Consider the following 22,349-nt stretch of genomic DNA (forward strand, 5'->3'; position numbering starts at 1 on the left):
AATAATAAAAATTTTTTATTGTACGCAACGTTTTCAACATTATTTTGCAGTTTTTACAATGCAGAATTTCGATTTCTCACTTAAATAATAATATTCTCTCTTCGCAGAATTACTAATACTTCAACACAGATTACCTAAAATGCGAGATCGAAATGGTCCCAATATTTATTTCAATCAACTTCACCGTCCCCTTTTCATTCTCTCGCTTCCAAATTAAAACTAATTTTATTTTATCGTCATTAATTTATACTCTTAGTTCTCCCTCGTAGAATAGAGAACAGTAAAATAGGATATTGAAGTACTCATCAGCTGTAATAAAATATACCTTTGCCTTATTTTGCAATAAGTAATATTAAAAATATATTAGAACTTATAATAGAATTATTATAGTGAAACTATATGTTTTTGTATGATTTATGTGATGTAAAGCGTGATTCGACTAAAATAGCAATAGAATATTTTAAAATAATTGTTAATGTTATTATCGATTAAATAATATTGTCAGAGATAATAGAAGAACTTACTATAAAATACAACATATGATACATGCTTCTTACCATAGCCGCACTTTCTAAAGACGCCACAAATATTCCACCGAGATTTATATAAAAAGGTTTCGTGCCTCTTTGCAGTAGAAACAATATTATTTTCTGTATATGTAACGGAGCTGTGTACCACTGAACGTTGTATCTACAAAATAATAACAATTGCTAGTTCTAATAAGACACAAATATTTGGTAATAATAAATGTATTTGTTCCACGAATCGTACTAGTACTTTTACTCTAATATTTTCTATAATTTAGATTTCTATTACAAAACGAGTACCCTTGTATGACAAAATGATGGAAATATTTCTTACACTGTGGCAAATACATATTCGTTGTGATCCGTAATTTCTTGCGCAGTATGGTTGGCTAAGAACAAGTACACGTAGAGGATGTTTATTATTGTAAAAGGTATAAGAAGTTTTTCAATTTCATCATTATATGACGCAAGCTAAAAAATGTGATACGTCCATTAAGCATTTGCTATCGACTTTTTACGCACGATCGAATCATACTGTGTTGTATGATAAAATTTCAATAGATTATGATATGTCATCGGATCAGAATATTGAATTATTGAGAATTAAGAGTTTTAATATTAAGTTTTTATTTAGTTATTGCTAATTTATTTAATTAGCTTATACATATAATCAGCAATTACAGTATCTTAAAAATTAGGTAACCATTATTTTTATGAATTATCGTTTTCAATAAATATATTATAGATAGAAAAGTGTTTAGCTACTTCTTTTTATTTTCTTGACTATTTCATAAAATTCTAATATCATAAAATTACGATTAAATATTTTACCCGAAAAAGATTAAGGCTAAGACAAGTCACGCCGATTGCAATCAAGAAGAAGAATGATCCCTCACAATTTGATATTAAAAAATCCGTGAACCTTCAAGTACAAGAAAATTCGTGTAATTATATTATTATTTAATGCTTCTTATTAAATATATACCAACTCCATAGCCTTGCGATGAATATCTACGGCATAAGTAATCTCCTTATAAACCATGTCCTCACTCTTTAGGATGTCTTTTTGTAAAATATTGATTGCTTGTTCGATTCGATAACTGTAAAAAAAATAATTTTATTCCTTCAATTAATTTTATTTTGTTTTGAGATAACAAACAAATATTGTTTACGATTATATTCTAGCATTCATTTACTCACCTGGCGATACCAAACATTCCGCAGATATGTTGAAGATATGCAATGAGCATAGTTCCTGTCGCCATCATTGAGACAGCCCCTATGTAAATGGTTGCTAATTCATGCAACGTAATTAAGTAGAAATATTTTTTTTTATCAATAAAGTACTCTGTCGCAACATACATTGAAGGATTTAGTCGAGACTCGTTTTTAGACAGACCAATGTATTGAATGTTCGTCCAAATATGCATAGCAGTAAATATACCTATGCCATATGTACCAATCACTGAAAGAAATTTTGTAAAATTAAACACACACGAACACCCCAATAAGAACAGTATCGTTTTATATACGTATATTAAACGTAAGTATGGTATAAAACTGGTATAGGTATATGGCATATACCTATAGAATTAACGTTTTTTATACGATAGCTTAATATATGTTTATAACACTCGTTTTTTACTACGTATGTTTAATACGAAACGTACTTTATACGTTGGAAAATAGTTTATGTAACACCAGAATTTCATCTACGTTTATAATACGTATAAAAATAATATAATATTCTATTTAAATAAGCGTTTTTTTAATACGTTTATAATTTGCAAAAAATATCCCTTTAAATAACGTCTTAGGAATAGGATTTAATATCCAGGTATGATATATTTTTTAAATACGTTAATAAAAGGTTGAGCGTATATTATATTTATATGCTTTCACCGCGGCAATTTTTAACAAATAATAAACGTACTTTATACGTTGAAAAATAGTTTATGTAACACCAGAATTTCATCTACGTTTATAATACGTATAAAAATAATATAATATTCTATTTAAATAAGCGTTTTTTTAATACGTTTATAATTTGCAAAAAATATCCCTTTAAATAACGTCTTAGGAATAGGATTTAATATCTAGGTATGAAATACTTTTAAATACGTTAATAAAAGGTTGAGCGTATATATATTTATATGCTTTTACCGCGGCAATTTTTAACAAATAATAAACGTATTTTATACCACATCCTGTGCAGCTAATTACAAATTCGTTGAAATATTATTTATGAAATGAAAAACATAAACATTTGGAGAATACGATTATAATCCAGGTACGATTATTCAATTTTAATTATATTCTTTTTCGTTATTATATTCTTTTTTCATAAATATATTTACGAACACAACATTTCATAATGAGCCGGCACTGGTTTCTGACATTCACCCGACATTAAGAAATATTATATCATATATCCAATTCAAAATTGTATTACTCTTTTTAAACTGAATTTGTTTCTTAAGATGATTTTTGAAAAATTATATATTTGCGCTGGTTATGACATATGTAGACTATATATAACGTTTACATCAAATTAAGAAGTAGTCTACCACGTAAGGCAGTTGGCTCACGATGCAGAGGTCCCGAGTTCGAATCCCACCAAGGTAAGTGTGTTTTTCAAATACGAAAAAATATTTATAATCATGGACTGCATCTTAAGAAACAAATTTAGTTAAAAAATAGTAATAAAATTTCGAAATAAATAATTTTTTTTATGTCGGGTGAATAATTATTCGAATTTAATTCGTATATGTATAACGTTTAATACGCGAATAAAAATTGGTATATGAAAACGTATATGAGACGGTCATAGAAACGGAAATTATACTCAAGTCATATACGTTTAATATATCATGTTTATACTATACGTTAATACCATAAATATACGTATATTATACCTTCTTGTTCTTATTGGGACACACACACACATACACACACATATATGTATCAAACATTCAGTCGCCTTTTTATTTTTTATATTGAGGATAGGCAGAATCTTGCTTTGTCTTAAAAAAAATGTGTTTATGATTATGTTTAATTTAATTTTTAAACATACAGAAGACTCGACTATCATGTCTTACGTATAATTGCAGTTGTGTAACGTTTCGCCTTGTTTCCGTATTTTTTTAGAATAGCGATTTCTTTCTCATCTCTTAGCTCGTTACATGCACCTTGAAGCCGATCCAGCGAACTCTTTATCTGTCAATAATATTATGCCTTTTTTTTTCCTATTCTAGGCCCTTTTCTACGCAAATAAAATAAGGTTTATTCAGAAGCTTATGTTAGAAGATTAACGTAACCAGTAGCTTAAGTTTGCAGCTAATGCAGGAGAGGAACATTAGAATATAGCTTGAGTATAGGACGCTATAATAAGTACTTTCGTACCCATCACTCAAATCACTACTGTCTACGTTTGCAGTCATGTCATCCAAGAACCTTGCTGGGAATGAAATAGGCAAGGAATGTCTACCATATTCTGAACACCATGATACTGTTATAAAGTGGACGCAATAATCTACTGTGCGAAGACAATTCTTACAATGACAGTAGTATCCTATTATGGCATATGAGGTTTCATTCAGTTCTTATCCGATTAAGATATAAACCAAGTATTTTGTACTTCCATAATAACGTGTCGAATTTGAACGGGATCATTATCTCCTGTCAATAGATTATATTTTTAAATGCGCGCGCGCGTTCAACATAAATACACACTTATAGAGTTTTCTATTGAAAAAACTAGTGCAACACTGGTGCACACTGAGTGTAATTTTATTATCCTAATGTAAACATTAGTTTACATATTTTCAGTGTTTAATGTTTTATTGACAGAAATTTGTCAAGTTAAACACATCAGTAGCACTAAACACATTAAAAACTAAAAATATGTGCGCATCAGCGTGCACCAGTGTGCACGAGTGTTGCACTAGTTTTTCCAGTAGAAAACGCTATTAGTTTGTACGTGCAGTCTGCTCTTACGTGTTTATCACAATACATTGTTTTGAGTGAACCTGCACGGACAGTTGAGTACATGTATCACACGCTCGTTTTATTTCCCCTCCACGTATGGCTCCAGAGGAGGACATCACTACAGGGAATTTGTCACAAAAATCCGAAATATCTCTCTGTCTTTCTTTGACATGACGGCGAAATAACATAAAGCATCCAAGAACTTAGCCGAATCAAGACAAGCATGCAACAAACATGCACCATTATGTAGTCGATAGAACCCATTATGGGAGGCCTTACTGGGATCTAAATCTATAGGATAATATAAAAAAAATATCGTAAATGAAATTGAAAACGAGGCAAAGATCATGTTTCCTAACAAATATAATAGAGCCTCTCTTGCACATTTTGCAGAAAAACTCGCATAGCATTGGATCAAGACTTTATGACAAATAATATTTGAACAGTATAGAAAAGGGCTCAGAAATCACCAAAAATGGTCATGCTTCTTTCAAAATGCTTATAGTCAAACTTCTGCATTCTTGATTAGGACGGAATTATATCTATGTTATTTTTGTTTAATTTCCTTACATTATAATTATAATACAAATAGAATTCTTCAAATCATGAACAATTGAAAGGAAATTAAGAATAACTAAATAAATTTAGTCCTAATAGGTAAGGAATATAAAAATCCGACAGTTTTACATTCGATAATTCTGTTTATCACTAATGCATATATGACTGATAACGCTTACAGTTTCGACATTAATCCAAAACGAATTGTATTTGATCACAAAGCATGTAAAGTAGAATGTAGTAGAAATAATCTCGAGAATTTGTTTTGGAGTACATTTTGACGTCAAGAATGTGGTAAACTGCAAGAAATAATTTTCAATAAATTGCGACGACGACGACGATGTCCTCACGGTCTCGCCGGCCGTGGAGGAGCGCGCCGTCGCTTTCTTCACTATAATCTCTATCTATATTCGCGATACTTCTCTCCGAAACCCCGATGGTAGCTCGACTGAGTATTCTTAAGATGTTAGGTTGGGCGCCAGGTGCGATTCTACGCACCACGATTCACGAGATCGCAGTATTTCTCAGGCGTGGGCTTCTTTGATTGACCGCGGGTGGAATAGGAGAGGGAGCGTAGCGCAATCATCACACTCAAATAACATAAAACATAAAATTATATTTCGGTTAAGGCAGATAACATGTGGACGATAGCGTGTTCCACGGCGAACAAGCAGAATTCGAGTACACGCCACGTGTCACCCCACGAGCGCGATACTCATTCCGTCGCTGAACTGCACGGCAATCCCGATTGAATTCGTACAAGAGTATTCCCCGACATAAGTTGCAGCGAATTCTACCCGGACGGTCAAACGCGAAATACTCAAAACGTCTACGTCTAACAATGAACAATTAACGCAATTTCCCTACGGTCTACCGCGACAACGCTGGGGATCTTCTCTCCCCTCGAAACGCACGAATGGCCTCACTCGTAAACTCGACACAACCGAGGGCCATTAATCCCGATGAAACGCACGTATAGCTAATTACCAATGGCATGAACTTAACCGGCAACGATAACTACGAGGCTCTCTCACGCGCGAGAGCCACTTCTCAAAACTACGGCTCGGTTAAGCCAACGGCGATTATGAAATTCCACGCGACGAAATCACCCGCAACGAAATTACGCGAAACGAAATTATTCCCAACGAAATTACACGCAACGAAAGTACACAAAACGATCTCACACGCAACGAAATTACAAGGACGCTGACTGTCGGCGGCCGTGCGTTCTCATCCCCGAGACGGGCACTCGCGATTACTTCGTCGCACGGGCCCTCCCGCGGTATGGCACTCGATATTCTTTAATTACGGCCGATTTCATACTTTACCGCGGCACAACGCGACTCCCGGGAGGGCCTAGATATTCTCGCGATCTTACTTCGAGGAAGGCTGAGCAGTGGCCTTACAAAGTCTTTCCCTTCCGGCAGCTCGTCGCTCGCTTATAGGGCTGGACGTTGTCGGGATGGCGGCTCGCACGACAGTGGCGTTTCCTTGGTCCGGCGGGACCACCACGCAGGGCCCGCGCGCGCCCGCGCGCGCCGGTTTCCCTAGCCTGATCGGTGCTGCGCCCTGGCCTGCCAGCGATCCCTCTAGGCGATCGCCGCGCCCCACTAGAGCGCCCCTCGTCACTGCGCCCATCCGCCGGCGGTAGTTTTGAAGTCCGCCTATTTGAGACCGGCTGTCCAGGCCGCGTCTCATCGTCCGGTTCCTCGACGGCCAGGCTGGACGGGCCATGGCTCGTCGACCGGGAGCGGTACTCAGCGGTGGTGGCCCCGTTCCTTAACGGGGACCTTCGTCGGGGCGTCCCCCGTATTCGGGCTGCAGTGCTCTCGTGCCATCTGTGACGCCTTGACAGGTCAGCTGATCTGCCGGCTGTGGGCCCCAGCGTGACCCGCCCGCCGACCGTACGCCCTCGGAAGCTCCTGGTTGTCCAGCCGTAAGTCCCTCGACGCGGCATAAGCCGTTACACTCGTCGTGACCCTGGCCATCTGCTCCGCACTCCCTCGACCTGTAACGCTCGCAAAAGGTCTTAATCCTAACCTAAAGGCTCGCTCTCCGCCCGCCTCGGGCGGAGGCACCATCCCTGACGCCTCCCTCGGCCGAGCTCCCATCTGGGGTAAGGGACGCGACATTTGTCACGTCACAAAATAAATTAGCCACGTCAAGAAAGCAACAGTAGATTGTCTGATTAGCAAACTGTAATTTCTTTATTCTCCGTTACTCTGTATACTATGTACAATAAATTAGTAAAAAGAGCAGGTAATTAATATTCGGATATAATTGTATCCCAATAATATTATTTTAATAAAATAAAATATTGTCCAATATAATTTGAAATTTGATAGATGTAATTAAAATAACGCTTATACAATATTTGGTAACTTATTTCATAATAATAATATTAAAATCTTAACATACTTGGAACATAATGAAAATTATCAGAATCCCAAGGAATAAAATTGACTGAAGTTCAACGACTCGCGATCGTTGGTAAGGCCACAAACCAACGGCAAGCAGCAGGATTCGATTGACGTTAAAATGTCGAGTTTCGAGACAAATCATCTCTTCGTGAGCACAGAGATGTATTTGACAGAAAAGCAGTGGACGGATATCTCCTCTCTTTTCTCTTGATTGATGGTAGATTTGCCTAAGCAATGCTAAGTATTAGTATATCAGCTTCAAATTAGTAAATTATGTTAATGTTAGTATACTTAGTAAAATAGATAATGTCATCGAAAATAATTTTTTCTCCAACGAGAATAATTTTACTCATATACACTCACCCGCAAAAAATTCTGGCTACTTCAAATCAACGTTAAAAAACACCTAATTCAAAGTTACATATCTTGTGAGAAATAATCGCAGAATAATGGTTTAGAACTTTTTAAAGCGTTTTAAAGCTTGAGTACTTTCGAATGCTTCGAGACTTGTTTCTCTGCAAAGATTTTTACTACAAACGACGCTAATTTAAATTGGACATTGCAAAATTGAAGAATAAACTTCAACTTTTATAGCGTGCACGTGGAGAACGAAATTTATTCTCCAAATTTTATTGATTATATCGTAAAATTTAACATTTTCTCTTTAAAAATTTTTTTAAACATTACGCTATAATTTTTTTCACTGAGTTATGACAATCTGAAGTAAATAGTGCATTTTCTGGTCCTTTCTCTGAAAAATCTGTATTCTGTCGCCGATATTCGTATCTTTTGATTTTTTTTTATTAAAACTGCTCCGTTGGCAAAATTATGCAAATGACAAACTGCAATGTGTTCATGCGGGAGTGACAAACTGACAAACAGCGAGGTACTTATCTCTGCTGTGACACACACACGCACAAACACTGAAGCAGGCGCTTGATATCTCACTATAGTAGGAAAATCATTTATACGTTCCACTACATAAAACGTGTTTCTGGACGTGAAATACATTCCTTAGCATATGCAAGTTCTTCTACAGCCCAAAGACGTGACTCAACTGCGGTTTGATTTTGTAACTCTTAACGACAGTTTTGTTATCGTTATATTGTTTTTGCGCTGCTTTTTTACCATGTATAATATTTGCGCAACAACAATATAACGATAACGAAACTGTCGTTAAGAGTTACAGAATCAGCTTGCTAGACATGTAGTTGTCGACAGCTGTTATGTTTGCCGCGATTTGAATGGAAAGCAAAGGAAAACATGGAAGCATTGCACTTGCAACAATAAGGGAGTGTGTGATAAGCATCCCATATGCAAGTTAACGTGCTCTTACTCTATCCAAGTTTCCTCATAATCATTCTAAACATTGTACTATATTTTGACATTTTGTAATAAAATAGAAATGAAATATGGACATAAATAAACACAAATATAAATTATTTCTGCATTATTTTCAATTTTATACAAACCATGTAAAAGTACCTTTGTCATTCTAATTAGGGTGTTAAACAACTTTTGTTCTCCCTGTTTGGGATTGCAAGGATAACTTGATACTTTTATATGTACATACGTCTTTACTCAGAGACAGTTTACACTCGACTTGACTCGACAACATCGGCGTCGTCACTTTTAACAAAAAACGCTCGCCCGCGCTGGGCTCGCGCCTATCACGTGAAAGCGCGTCGTCCGGCAGGAGCGCTCCTATTCTCGTGTCGCGGGTTTTACAAATCGAAATTATAAATTATGGTGTGTTCTCATAAAACTAGTAAAAGAGATAATGAATGCTCGACGGAAGCCCTAACATACAACTCTAACATACCGCCCACCAAGATTAGTTTACTGATCTTCCTTATATACTGTACCGCTTATAGGTATAGTTTACAAAGTTTAGTTATCGCGCGTTTAGAGATACCAGTGGCCGTGCGTACGCTCGCGACCCGCACCAAGTTGTCTTTACCAGCGTGAACCTCGATCACGCGACCAATTTTCCACTTTAAGGGAGGGAGGTTTTCTTCCTTCAATAGTACAAGATCATTGACTTTCAAGTTTTCTTGTCGCGTTTTCCATTTAACATGACTTCGAAAACTGGCCACATACTCGGCCGCCCACCGTTTCCAAAAGTCCTGGACGGAACGCTGGATTAACTCCCATCTGTCTAGACGATTAATTTTCACGTCCGTTAACTCATTTTCGGGAAGGCTGTTCAAGGGTCCTCCAACGAGGAAATGTCCTGGCGACAAAGGTTGCAAATCAGACGAATCTGATGACAAAGGCGATAGCGGCATCGAATTCAAACAAGCTTCTATTTGTACTAGTGCTGTAGTCAGTTCTTCAAAGGTAAATAAGGTATTACCCATCACTCGCTTTAAATGGTATTTACAAGATTTTACTCCTGCTTCCCATAAGCCACCTGTGATGAATATGGAGAAATAAAGCACCATTCAATGCTTTTCTCTTGTAAACGTCGCCGACGAATCCCTTTATTGAAGTCTGAATAAAGGTATAGAGTTTCTTCAATTCTCGGTTAGCGCCCACAAAAGTCGTAGCGTTGTCACTGCAAATTTTGCTAGGTAATCTTCGTTGCCCGATAAATCTGAGTAAAGCTGCCAAACGCTGCGGTTGATAACTCGCTTGTTGCTTCTAGATGCATGAACAGCCTTTGTTGAAAAACATATAAATAAGGCCACGTAAGATTTACATGTCTTCCGACCACGTTCCTTGTTGACAAGCGTGATGATTGGATTAGCAAAATCAATACCGGTAGTAGAGAATGCTCGGGAAGGTTTGATCCTGTCACCAGGTAAGGATCCCATTGGTTGAGTTAATCCCTTTGGATTGTTTCTGACGCACCAGACGCACGAACGACAGACTTGACGTACCAAATTTCTTCCGTTTAATGGCCAATATTGTTGACGTATTTATACCAATAGTAATTGCTGACTAGCATGTAGCAGAGTACGATGCTCTCTCTCTCTCTCTCTCAATTAGCAAGCGTGTGATTTTACATTGCGCGGAGAGCAAAATCGGATGTTTCCTTTGGAAGTTCCAAGGAGCCTCTTGAAGGTGACCGCCTATCCTGATAAGGCCCTGTTCATCCTGGAAAGCTTGCAATTGATGCAACTGACTCGATCGATGCAGTTCACGTTAATCTTGCAGACTTTTCAAATCCTCTTGAAAGTAGATGCGTTGAGAATATTTGATTATCTCGCGTTTGGCTAGGTTCAACTCTCGCAGAGTTAATCTGGTTAAGATTCTATCCTTGTGCTTCTTGCGGCAATTAGATATGAACCTGAAGCAGTAACCAAGTGATCGCTCGATTTTCGTCAATGTCGAACAATCCCTGACGAGTTTGTGGATGACATCATCAGATGCGGATGATTGATGTGTATACAGATGGCAAACTTGTGACTCTTTCTTGGACTTATTTCAAGGATAACTCGATACTTTTATATGTATGTACGTCTTTACTCAGAGACAGTTTACACTTGACTCGACTCGACAACATCGGCGTCGTTACTCTTAACAAAAAACGATCGCCCGCGCTGGGCTCGCGCCTATCACGTGAAAGCACGTCGTCCGGCAGAACCGCTCCTATTCTCGTGTCGCGGGTTTTACAAGTCGAAATTATACATTATGGTGTGTTCTCATAAAACTAGTAAAAGAGATAAATGCTCGACGGAAGCTCTAACATACAACTCTAACACTCCCGTCTTCCCTATTCTTCTCCATTAAGTCAATCTGTCTAAAAATAGTAAAATAATCTATTCATCGATCGATGAGTTCTTATGGGGTTTTAGGCTCCTGGTGCAACTAGAACATAAAACATTTTTAGTCCAAAAAACGCAAAAGTACCTGGCTATTTCATCATTCAATAGCTTCGTGTCATTAAAAATAAGTATTAATTAATGATGACAGCTTTGCGCCGACAGAAATGATTGATCGTGCTGAAAAACACGATTTCAGGTCGCAAAATACCTGCCCTAATTCGCATGTAAATTTGAAACCCGTTACTTAATCTGAAACTGATAGAAAGAATCAAGTAATTCTAATGATAATAAAAATATAAACCTTTTTGTTGATGATACACTGTTTCTGATATAAGTCGGCTAACAAAATAAATATTAGAAACTAAAAAACATCATCGAAGAAGTAAGAAATTATACGTCATTTCCACCTTTAAAAATAAGTTACCGAATAAAATATTTTTTGCAATAAATTTAATTATTTGAATGAGATGCTTATATATAAGTATCAAAGATTACATGACCAGTAGAGTCGATTAATACTTCTATATTGTTGTTTATTATTTGACTGGCGAAATAAAAGTGATATATTTTGTTTAAAAGAATTATGTCTTTCTTTAAATAAATGTTTGTTACAGGTAAAAGTTTATTGAGTGCGTACTCTTATTCGTATGCGTATCTTTAATCTAAAAGATTTTAAGCGCGAAATTTATATACGTCTGTTTGAGGGATAACCTCTAATATATATTACATTTCAACATTATTTACATATATATTGGAGATATAGTGTCACAAATAGAAGTTTCTGTTGTCCGTAAATAATCAATATTTTCATTAAATAATACATTGTTCTCAACAGTTATTTGTGCAGATGCGGGTTATTTTATTGGGCTCTCTTCATACGAAAGACCGGGGCTATATGGCTTCAGGAATATGTTGCTCATGTGCTATTTTTTAGTATTTATATTGAGAGGAACAATGGACGGAATCTCGCGTAATTTTTTTTTTAATCTAGAAGAACTATTTCTCTATTTTTTATCCACTGTTCCTCTCGAGATAAATACTAAAAAATAGCACATAAGCAACATACCCCTAGAGTCATATAGCCTCGGTCTCTCTTACTTGAGATAATGACATATCGAAAATATATACTACTAAATATCATTAAAAATTAAATAAAATCATATCATTAAAAAGTAAATCAGTTAATTGCGCTATAAGAAAGCAATCATAAAGAAAATTTTTTTTGCATATTATTTAATAATGGAACCATTCAAAATTTTATTGCACAAAGAAGAAACTTTTTATAATTACATAAAATCTGAATAATAAAATTTTTTTATCGTACGCAACGTTTTCAACATTATTTTGCAATTTTTACAATGTAGAATCCCAATTTTTCACTTAAATAATAATATACTACCTTCGCAGAATTGCTAATACTTCAACACATATTACCTAAAATGCGAGATCGAAATGGTCCCAATATTTATTTTAATCAACTTCACCGTCCCCTGTTCATTCTCTCGCTTCCAAATTAAAACTAATTTTATTTTACCGTTTTTAATTTATACTCTTAGTTCTCCCTTGTAGAATAAAGAACAGTAAAATAGGATATCGTAGCACTAAACAACTGTAATAAAATAAATTTGCTTTTGCTTTATTCTGTAATAAGTAATACTAAAAATATAATAGAACTTTCTTTAACCAAACATTTGGGGAAAATACAATAATCGATTTTTTTTTCGGTAATCCAGCAACTATGACATTTTGAAGTAAAAGTTAAATATTAATTTCGTAATAATATTGACTATAATAAAACAAATAATACAATAGTATTTTTGTAATTTTTTAAATCTTTTATTCTATTTTCTAGCTGTATTGAGCTGTTAGTTAACATTTTGTAAATAATAATTATTATAGTAAAACTATACGTTTTTATATGATTTATGTGATGTAAAGCGTGATTTGACTAAAATAGCAATAGAATATTTAAAATAATTGTTAATGTTATTATCGATTAAACAATATTCTCAGAGATAATAGAAGAACTTACTATAAACTACAACATATAATATACATGTTTCTTACCGTAGCCGCACTTTCTAAGGACGCCACAAATATTCCACCGAGATTTATATGAAAAGGTTTAGTGCCTCTTTGCAGTAGAAACAACATTATTTTCTGTATATGTAACGGAGCCGTGTACCATTGAACGTTGTATCTACAGAATAATAACAATTGCTAGTTTTAATAAGACAAAAATAATTGGTAATAATAAGTATTGGTAATAATATTTGTTCCACGAATCGTATTAGTACTTTTACTCTAATAATTTTTATAATTAGATTTCTATTACAAAACGAGTAAATAATGGAAATATTTCTTACACTGTGGCAAATACACATTCGTTGTGATTCGTAGCTTCTTGCGCTACATAGTTGGCTAAGAACAAGAAGTTGTACAGGAAGATTAGCTTTATAATAGGTACAACAAGTTTTTCAATTCCATCACTATATGACGCAAGCTAAAAATGTGATACGTCCGTTAAGCATTTGCTATCGACTTCTTACGCACAATTGAATCATATTGTGTTTTATATATATTGCAAGATAAAATTTCAATAGATTATGATATATCATCGGATCAGAATATTGAATTATTGAGAATAATTGAGAATTAAAAGTTTTAATATTGAGTTTTTATTTAGTTACTGCTAATTTATTTACTTAGTTTGTACATGTAATTAGCAATTACTGTACAGTATATCTTAAAAATTAGGTAACCATTATTTTCATGAATTATTGTTTTCAATAAATATATTATAGATAGAAAAGTGTTTAGCTACTTCTTTTTATTTTCTTGATTGTATCATAAAATTCTAATATAATGAAATTACGATTAAATATAAAGAATATTACCTGAAAAAGATTAATGCTAGCACAAGTCACGCCGATTACTATCAAGAAGAAGAATGATCTCTCAAAATTTGATATTAAAAAGTCCGTGAACCTTCAAGTACAAGAAAATTCGTGTAATTATATGAGTATTTAATGCTCTTTATTAAATATATACCAACTCCATAGCCTTGCGATGAATATCTACGGCATAAGTAATCTTCTTATAAACCATGTTTTCACTCTTTAAGATATCTTTTTGTAAAATATTGATTGCCTGTTCGATTCGGTAACTGTAAAAAAATAATTTTATTCCTTCAATTAATTTTATTTTGCTTTAAGATAACAAACAAATATTGTTTACGATTATATTATAGAATTCATTTACTCACCTGGCGATACCAAACATTCCGCAGATATGTTGAAGATATGCAATGAATATAGTTCCTGTCGCCATCATTGAGGCAGCCCCTATGTAAATAGTTGCTAATAGATGCAATAATAGGATTAAGTAGAAATATTTTTCTTGATCAATAAAGTACTCTGTCGCAATATACACTGAAGGATTTAGTCGAGACTCGTTTTTAGGCTGACCAATGTATTGAATGTACCTCCAAATACACATAGCAGTTAATGTACCTGCGCCATATGTAACAAGCACTGAGAGAAATTTTGTAAAATTAAACACACACACACACACACACACACACACACACACACACACACACATACATACATATTATATATATTGTATATTAGGGTGTGTCATTTTGGAGCAACTTTTTTTTCATTTTACGAGTAGCATATATATATATATATATATATGCTATTGCATACTTAATATTAATATTAACAGGTGGCTCATCGCGATTTTTTATTTTTCATTTAGTAAGATAGAAAAAATTTTATAACTATCTAACAAACAGTAATACAGCATTGCTCCACATAGAGTTTTTTTTAGTAAATTTACCGCTCTACAAAAAAGATCTCTTATGATTTTTTCATAAATTTAACCGTTCAAAAGATATTCAAAGTTAAAGTTTGATAAATTTTATAAAACTTGTTTTTACTTCTTATGAATTTTGTATCATATCGACTATCGAAAATTATGAAATAATCAATACATATTTTTGTAGAAAATTTAACGATCTACAAAAAAGGTCTCTTATATTTTTTTCATAAATATAACCATTTAGACGATATTAAGGTTTACACTTTGAACTTTAAACCTTAATATCGTCTAAATGGTTATATATATATATATATATCAAACATTCAGTCGCCTTTTAATTTTTTATATTGAGGATAGGCAGAATCTTGTTTTGTCTTGAAAGAAATGTGTTTATGGTTAAGTTTAATCTAATTTTTAAACGTATAGAAGACTCGACTATCATGTCTTACGTATAATTGCAGTTGTGTAACGTTTCGCCTTGCTCCCGTATTTTTTTAGAATAGCGATTTCATTCTCATCTCTTAGCTCGTTACATACATCTTGAAGCCGATCCAGCGTACTCCTTATCTGTCAATAACATTATGCCATTTTTTTTTGTAAAGGAGGTTGACTATTCTAGACCCTTTTCTACGCAAATAAAATAAGGTTTATTCAGAAGCTTATGTTAGAAGATTAACGTAACCAGTAGCTTAAGTTTGCAGCTAATGCAGGAGAGGAACATTAGAATATAGCTTGAGTATAGGACGCTATAATAAGTACTTTCGTACCCATCACTCAAATCACTACTGTCTACGTTTGCAGTCATGTCATCCAAGAAGCTTGCTGGGAGTGAAATAGGCAAGGAATGTCTACCATATTCTGAACACCATGATACTGTTATAACGTGGACGCAATAATCTACTGTGCGAAGACCATTCTTACAAATGACAGTAGTATCCTATTATGGCATCTGATGCTTTATTCGGTTCTTATCCGATTAAGATATAAACCAAGTACTTTGTACTTCCATAATAACTTGTCGAATTTAAACGGGATCATTATCTTTTGTCAGTATATTATATTTTTAAATTCGCGCGCGCGTTTGACATAAATGCACATTGCACTTATAGAGTTTTCTACTGAGAAAACCAGTGCAACAGTGATGCACACTGAGTGTAATTTTATTAGTCCAATGTGAAAATTAGTTTACATATTTTCAGTGTTTAATGTTCTATTGACAGAAATTTGTCAAGTTAAACACAGTAGAACATTAAACACTAAAAATATGTGTGCATCAGCGTGCACCAGTGTGCACGAGTGTTGCACTAGTTTTTTCAGTAGAAAACGCTATTAGTTTGTACGTGCAGTCTGCTCTTACGTGTTCATCACAATACACTGTTTTGAGTGAGCCTGCACGGACAGCTGAGTACATGTATCACACGCTCGTTTTATTTCCCCTCCACGTATGGCTCCAGAACAAGACATCACTACAGGGGATTTGTCACAAAAATCCGAAATATCTCTCTGTCTTTCTTTGACATGACTGTGAAATAACATAAAGCATCCAAGATCTTAACCGAATCAAGATAAGCATGCAACAAACATGCACCATTTTGTAGTTGATAGAACCCATTATGGGAGGCCTTACTGGGATCTAAATCTATAGGATAATGTACAAAAAATATCGTAAATGAAATTGAAAACGAGGCAAAGATCATGTTTCCTAATAAATCTAATAGAGCCTCTCTTGCACATTTTGCAGAAAAACTAGCATAGCATTGGATCAAGACTTTATGACAAATAATATTTGAACCGTATAGAAAAGGGCTCAGAAATCACCAAAAATGGTCATGCTTCTTTCAAAATGCTTATAGTCAAACTTCTGCATTCTTGATTAGGACGGAATTATATCTATGTTATTTTTGTTTAATTTTCTTACATTATAATTATAATAGAAATAGAATTTTTCAAATCATGAAAAACTGAAAGGAAATTAAGAATAACTAGATAAATTTAGTCCTAATAGGTAAGGAATATAAAAATCCGACAGTTTTACATTCAAAAATTCTGTTTATCAATAATGCATATATGATTGATAACGCTCTTACAGTATTGGCGTTAATCCAAAACGAATTGTATAGAATCACAAAGCATGTAATGAAGAATGTAGAAGAAATAACCTCGAGAATATGTTCTGGAGTACATTTTGACGTCAAGAATGTGGTAAACTGCAAGAAATAATGATCAATAAATAAATTAACCACGTCAAAAAAGCAACAGTAGATTGTCTGATTAGCAAACTGTAATTTCTTTATTCTCCGTTACTCTGTATACTATGTACAATAAATTAGTAAAAAAAAAAACCAGGTAATTAATATTCGGATATAATTGTATCAAAATAATATTATTTTAATAAAATAAAATATTATCCAATATAATTTGAAATTTGATAGATGCAATTAAAATAACGCTTTGTTATACAATATTTGGTAGCTTATTTCATAATAATAATATAAAAATTTTAACATACTTGGAATATAATGAAAGTTATCAGAATGCCAAGAAATAAAATTAACTGAAGTTCAACGACAAGCGATCGTTGATAAGGCCACAAACCAACGGCAAGCAACAGGATTCGATTGACGTTAAAATGTTGAGTTTTGAGACAAATCATCTCTTCGTGACCACAGAGATGTATTTGGTGGAATAGCAGTGGACGGAAATCTATATATCTTCCCTCTTTTCTCTTGATTGATGGTATATTTGCCTAAGCAATGCTAAGTATTAGTATATCAGCTTCAAATTAGTAAATTATGTTAATGTTAGTATACATAAGTAAAATAGATAATGTCATCGAAAATAATTTTTTCTCCAGCGAGAATAATTTTACTCATATACACTCACCCGCAAAAAATTCTAATTCTACTTCAAATCAGCGTTAAAAAGCACCTAATTCAAAGTTACATATCTTTGTGAAAAATGATCGCAGAGTGATGTTTTAAAGCTTTTTAAAGCGTTTTAAAGCTTGAGTCCTCAACTTTCGAATGCTTCGAGACTTGTTTCTCTGCGAAGATTTTACTACAAATGGCGCTAATTTAAATTGGACATTGCAAAATTGAAGAATAAACTTCAACTTTTATAGCGTGCACATGGAAAACGAAATTTATTCTTTAAATTTTATTAATTATATCGTAATATTTAACATTGTCTCTTTAAAATGTTCTTTTAATCATTACGCTATAATTTTTTTCACTGAGTTATGATAATTTGAAGTGAATAGTGCATTTTCTGGTCCTTTCTCTGAAAATCTGTATTCTGTCGCCGATATTCGTATCTCTTGATTCTTTATGAAAACTGCTCCGTTGGCAAAAATGGTGCAAATGACAAACTGCAATGTTCATACGGGAGTGACAAACAGCGAGGTACTTATCTCCGCTGTGGCACAAACATTGAAGCACGCGCTCGATATCTTACTATAATAGTAAGAAAATCATTTATACGTTCGTCTGTAGAAAACGTTCTTGGACATACATCCCTTAGCATGTTGGGCAGTGCAAATTTGTCCAATGCCCAAAGACGTGACTCAACTGGACGTGTTGCAGATGTCGGCAGCTGTTATATTTACCGAGATTTGAACGGAGGGCTTTTTTAGATTGTATAAAAACCATTTCGCGATTTTTCATCCACTGTTCTTTTGAATATAAATACTAAAAAACAGCACATAAGCAATAACATATCCCTGGAGCCATATAGCCCCGATCTCCCTTACTTGAGTATAGTGTTATCCCCGTGCTGCACACCCGCGCTGTGCGCTCATGCGGGTCGCCCCGTATCAGAAGTTGCGAATCGTCTTTAGCGACGGCTGTCTTATTTACAATTACGATATTCAAATTAGACAGGCTCTGAGATTCCGTCTCGTTCGGACGTGTTTGCCCGAGCTTTTTGTATAAACGAGCTAATTACAATAAATAAGTTCCTTTTCTATAATTAACGAGCCTTACTTCCTTGAGTGAGTGCCGGAGTATGTGTCGCGCGCGAGTGCAAGTGAGAAAATGTGGCTGACGCTCGACGAGCGTAACAATATATTTCCGATAATTATGGCTTCTACCCACAGGACGCGGAAACGCTTGCCGCGCGGTAAAAAGCAACGCGGTAGCCAATAAACTTTTGGTTCTTACGGAAAAGCAACACGTTGATTGGCTACCGTGTCGCTTCTTGCCGCGCGGCAAGCGTTTCCGCGTCCTGTGTGCAGAAGCCATTACATATATCGGAAATATATACTACTAAATATCATTAAAAATTAAATAAAGTTGATTGCGCTACAAAAAGGGAACTAATACAAAAAATTTTTTTTGCATTTTATTTAATAACGGAATTATTCAAAAATTTATTACATTTGCAAACAGAAAACTTTTTTAACGACAATTAAATAAAATCTCAGTAACAAAGAATTTTTATTGTACTCAACTTTGTCAGATTACAATCTAGAATCCCGATTTCTCACACATCACGCTTCAGCACACATCACCTAAAATGCGAGATCGGAATGATCTCAACACTTCTATTTCTTTCACCTTTACCGTCCCGTCCTCATTCTCTCGCTTCCAAATTGAAACCAATTTTATTTTATCATTATTAATTCATAGTCTTAATTCTCCCTCATAGAATAGAGAACAGTAAAATAAGATATCGAAGTACTCAACACCTGTAATAAAATATATCTTTTGCTTTATTCTGTAATAATAAGTTATATTGAAAATATAATAGACAATTAGAGACAATATGTTTTGTTACGTCCGAACCTCAGGATTTTGTTTAGCTGGAAAACGATCAAGGAATGGCTAGCTAGGGGTGGTGGTATGGAAGGACTCAATGCAGATACTAACGGTTGTTTCGCAGGTATACGCAGTGAGGCGCGTGCCTTGTATCAATCGCACTTTTCAAAAGCTCCGGATATGGGTCAACGTCCCGTAGGGACGCTAAGACGCCTTTCGTGAGCGGTGCGATCGGTCCTGTTTTAGGTCAAGAAACTTAAACCTTTTAACCTAGGATCGGACCTTCGAGCACAGAATCTAATTTGAAACTCGGTATCGGACTTGATTGCGACAATGGCTACGTTTACACCCTGAAATTAGGCCGCGGCCTGTACCTCAAATTCGACCTAAATTATTTAGCCCGCCTGCTGTAAACAGTTGATAGACGACCGGACCTGGCTTCAGATCAGGCTACGTATTTTAGTGACCCGACCTGAAATCGGCCGTTATCATTTGCGATGTAAACGCGCGATCAAGCGCGACGCGTCCTAAAAGCTTCATTTGCTTGTTCGGATTCGCTGCAATTCAGGGCGATCCCAAATACGATCCCGTCAATTTTTAGGTTTCTTTCGGTGTAAACGAAAGATGACTAGACCTACTTCGGGTCACAATATAGGTCAGGCCGCGATCAGGTCGCTGGGTGTAAACGTAGCCATTGGCTACGTTTACACCCTGAAATTAGGCCGCGGCCTGTACCTCAAATTCGACCTAAATTATTTAGCCCGCCTGCTGTAAACAGTTGATAGACGACCGGACCTGGCTTCAGATCAGGCTACGTATTTTAGTGACCCGACCTGAAATCGGCCGTTATCATTTGCGATGTAAACGCGCGATCAAGCGCGACGCGTCCTAAAAGCTTCATTTGCTTGTTCGGATTCGCTGCAATTCAGGGCGATCCCAAATACGATCCCGTCAATTTTTAGGTTTCTTTCGGTGTAAACGAAAGATGACTAGACCTACTTCGGGTCACAATATAGGTCAGGCCGCGATCAGGTCGCTGGGTGTAAACGTAGCCATATTGAGTTCCGTGATGTCGCAGTTAATATATAGGAAGTTCAAGGAGTGGATTTTGTCTTGAGATGTGTCAGGTTTCCGTTCCGAGGATTTTGGTAGGATATTTCCACCCGGGATGTAGATTTGTGTTTTCAGAATTACTCATTGAGTGAGCTCGACGTGGGAGCATCACTATTGTATAATTTCGATTTTCGCCTACCTATCTATTGGCAAGCTAAATACAGATATTGAATGCCCATTTTTACGGCTGCCCATTGACGAGTCATGTCGTGAGGCCCCTACCATCTTATTTTTGGGGGTGCGAGCTATCGCTTTTTCCAATGACTCATCTAGTTTTTGGTAATTCTACAGAATAGGGCCTTTTCCGAATTTTGATATTTTCTTGCGGTTTTCTTGGTAAAAACCTTTATTGTGACTCCGAAAGTGATAATCAATCGGGGGAGCCCGAAAAATATGCACTCCACCTATTTTTTTACCTATTTTTACTTTATTTTTAATAAATGTCTAGATTAAGAGCGACCTCACCGATTTCACCTTGATATATGTCATGACCCCAAGTGACCTTCAGAAGGTTTTAGCCGTCGCTCGTTATTCGTTAAAAAGTTATTAACAAAAAAAAGTTTAGAAAATATAGCAGCTATTTTGAGTATTGGAAGGCATAAATGACTAATATATATGTCGAAATAGTTCACGCATACACTTTTCACGCAAACCGAGGTTTACGCACACCTCCCCCTGCTTTCGGGGGAGGTGCGGTAGCCCCAAAATAGTTCACGCATACACTTTTCACGCGAACCGAGGTTCACGCACACCCCCCCCTGCTTTTGGCCGCGGCTCGAAAAACAGGGGGGGGGGTGTGCGTGAACCTCGGTTCGCGTGAAAAGTGTATGCGTGAACTATTTTGGGGCTACCGCACCTCCCCCGAAAGCAGGGGGGGTGGGTGAACCTCGGTTCGCGTGGAAAGTGTATGCGTAAACTATTTCGGGCCTACCGCACCTCCCCTGAAGCAGGGGGAGGTGTGCGTGAACCTCGGTTTGCGTGAAAGTGTATGCGTGAACTATTTCACGGAAAGTTATTGCGAGATTAGATGACGCGCTTTAAACAGTTAAATACTTTTGAAGCGCGTCATCTAACCTACGTATTTTCAAACTCTTTTTGTTAATAACTTTTTAACGAATAACGAGCGACGGCTAAAACCTTCTGAAGGTCACTTGGGGTCATGACCTTGACAACTTATATCAAGGTCATTGAAATCGGTAAGGTCGCCTTAATCTAAACATTTATTAAAAATAAAGTAAAAATAGGTAAAAAAAATAGGTAGGGTGCATATTTTTCGGGCTCCCCCGATTGATTATCACTGTCGGAGTCACAACAAAAGTTTTTACCAAGAAAACCGCAAGAAAATATCAAAATTCGGAAAAGGCCCTATTCTGTAGAACCATATCTCGTTTTATT

The 22,349-nt window shown here is 35.5% G+C and overlaps 2 protein-coding genes across 6 annotated transcripts; both read right to left on the reverse strand.

Annotated features, from left to right (window-relative positions):
* LOC139810085 (uncharacterized) lies at positions 1-10,798 on the reverse strand. Of its 4 annotated transcripts, none has more exons than XR_011731238.1 (9): positions 7,491-10,798; positions 5,252-5,371; positions 3,626-3,743; positions 1,728-1,992; positions 1,517-1,627; positions 1,359-1,449; positions 862-916; positions 558-690; positions 1-309 (listed from the first exon to the last, which is right to left on the reverse strand). XR_011731238.1 is itself a non-coding variant. In XM_071773416.1 (9 exons), the coding sequence occupies exons 1-9, from the start codon at positions 7,632-7,634 to the stop codon at positions 253-255; spliced, it is 1,176 nt and encodes a 391-aa protein (XP_071629517.1). In that variant the 5' UTR covers positions 7,635-10,387; the 3' UTR covers positions 1-252. The 4 variants fall into 4 exon arrangements, 3 of the variants coding, with proteins under 3 accessions (XP_071629517.1, XP_071629522.1, XP_071629525.1); XM_071773416.1 differs by having other exon boundaries at positions 862-998; positions 7,491-10,387; XM_071773421.1 differs by lacking the exon at positions 1,359-1,449 and having other exon boundaries at positions 862-998; positions 1,513-1,627; positions 7,491-10,382.
* A 1,690-nt stretch (positions 10,799-12,488) lies between these two features.
* Positions 12,489-20,931, reverse strand: LOC139810072 (uncharacterized). 2 transcript variants are annotated; one of them, XM_071773410.1, is made up of 9 exons: positions 17,597-20,931; positions 17,175-17,294; positions 15,537-15,654; positions 14,528-14,774; positions 14,318-14,428; positions 14,160-14,250; positions 13,629-13,765; positions 13,330-13,462; positions 12,489-12,871 (listed from the first exon to the last, which is right to left on the reverse strand). In XM_071773410.1, the coding sequence occupies exons 1-9, from the start codon at positions 17,738-17,740 to the stop codon at positions 12,815-12,817; spliced, it is 1,158 nt and encodes a 385-aa protein (XP_071629511.1). In that variant the 5' UTR covers positions 17,741-20,931; the 3' UTR covers positions 12,489-12,814. The 2 variants fall into 2 exon arrangements, with proteins under 2 accessions (XP_071629511.1, XP_071629505.1); XM_071773404.1 differs by having other exon boundaries at positions 14,528-14,795.
* Positions 20,932-22,349: the final 1,418 nt, after the last annotated feature.

Source organism: Temnothorax longispinosus, chromosome 1 (genome assembly GCF_030848805.1).
Source record: "Temnothorax longispinosus isolate EJ_2023e chromosome 1, Tlon_JGU_v1, whole genome shotgun sequence".
In the NCBI taxonomy this organism is placed as follows: Eukaryota; Metazoa; Arthropoda; class Insecta; order Hymenoptera; family Formicidae; genus Temnothorax; species Temnothorax longispinosus.

Bases quoted from the DNA above. Each gene is read 5' to 3' on its own strand.
- LOC139810072 (XM_071773404.1), bottom strand. From the start codon at position 17,740: ATGATTTGTCTCAAAACTCAACATTTTAACGTCAATCGAATCCTGTTG. The intron at 17,295-17,596 runs GTATGTTAAAAT...TATTTCTTGCAG, and splicing joins TAACTTTCATTATATTCCAA to TTTACCACATTCTTGACGTC. The intron at 12,872-13,329 runs GTAAGAAACATG...ATTTTATTACAG, and splicing joins CCTTAGAAAGTGCGGCTACG to TTGTTTAGTGCTACGATATC.
- LOC139810085 (XM_071773416.1), bottom strand. From the start codon at position 7,634: ATGATTTGTCTCGAAACTCGACATTTTAACGTCAATCGAATCCTGCTG. The intron at 5,372-7,490 runs GTATGTTAAGAT...TATTTCTTGCAG, and splicing joins TAATTTTCATTATGTTCCAA to TTTACCACATTCTTGACGTC. The intron at 310-557 runs GTAAGAAGCATG...ATTTTATTACAG, and splicing joins CTTTAGAAAGTGCGGCTATG to CTGATGAGTACTTCAATATC.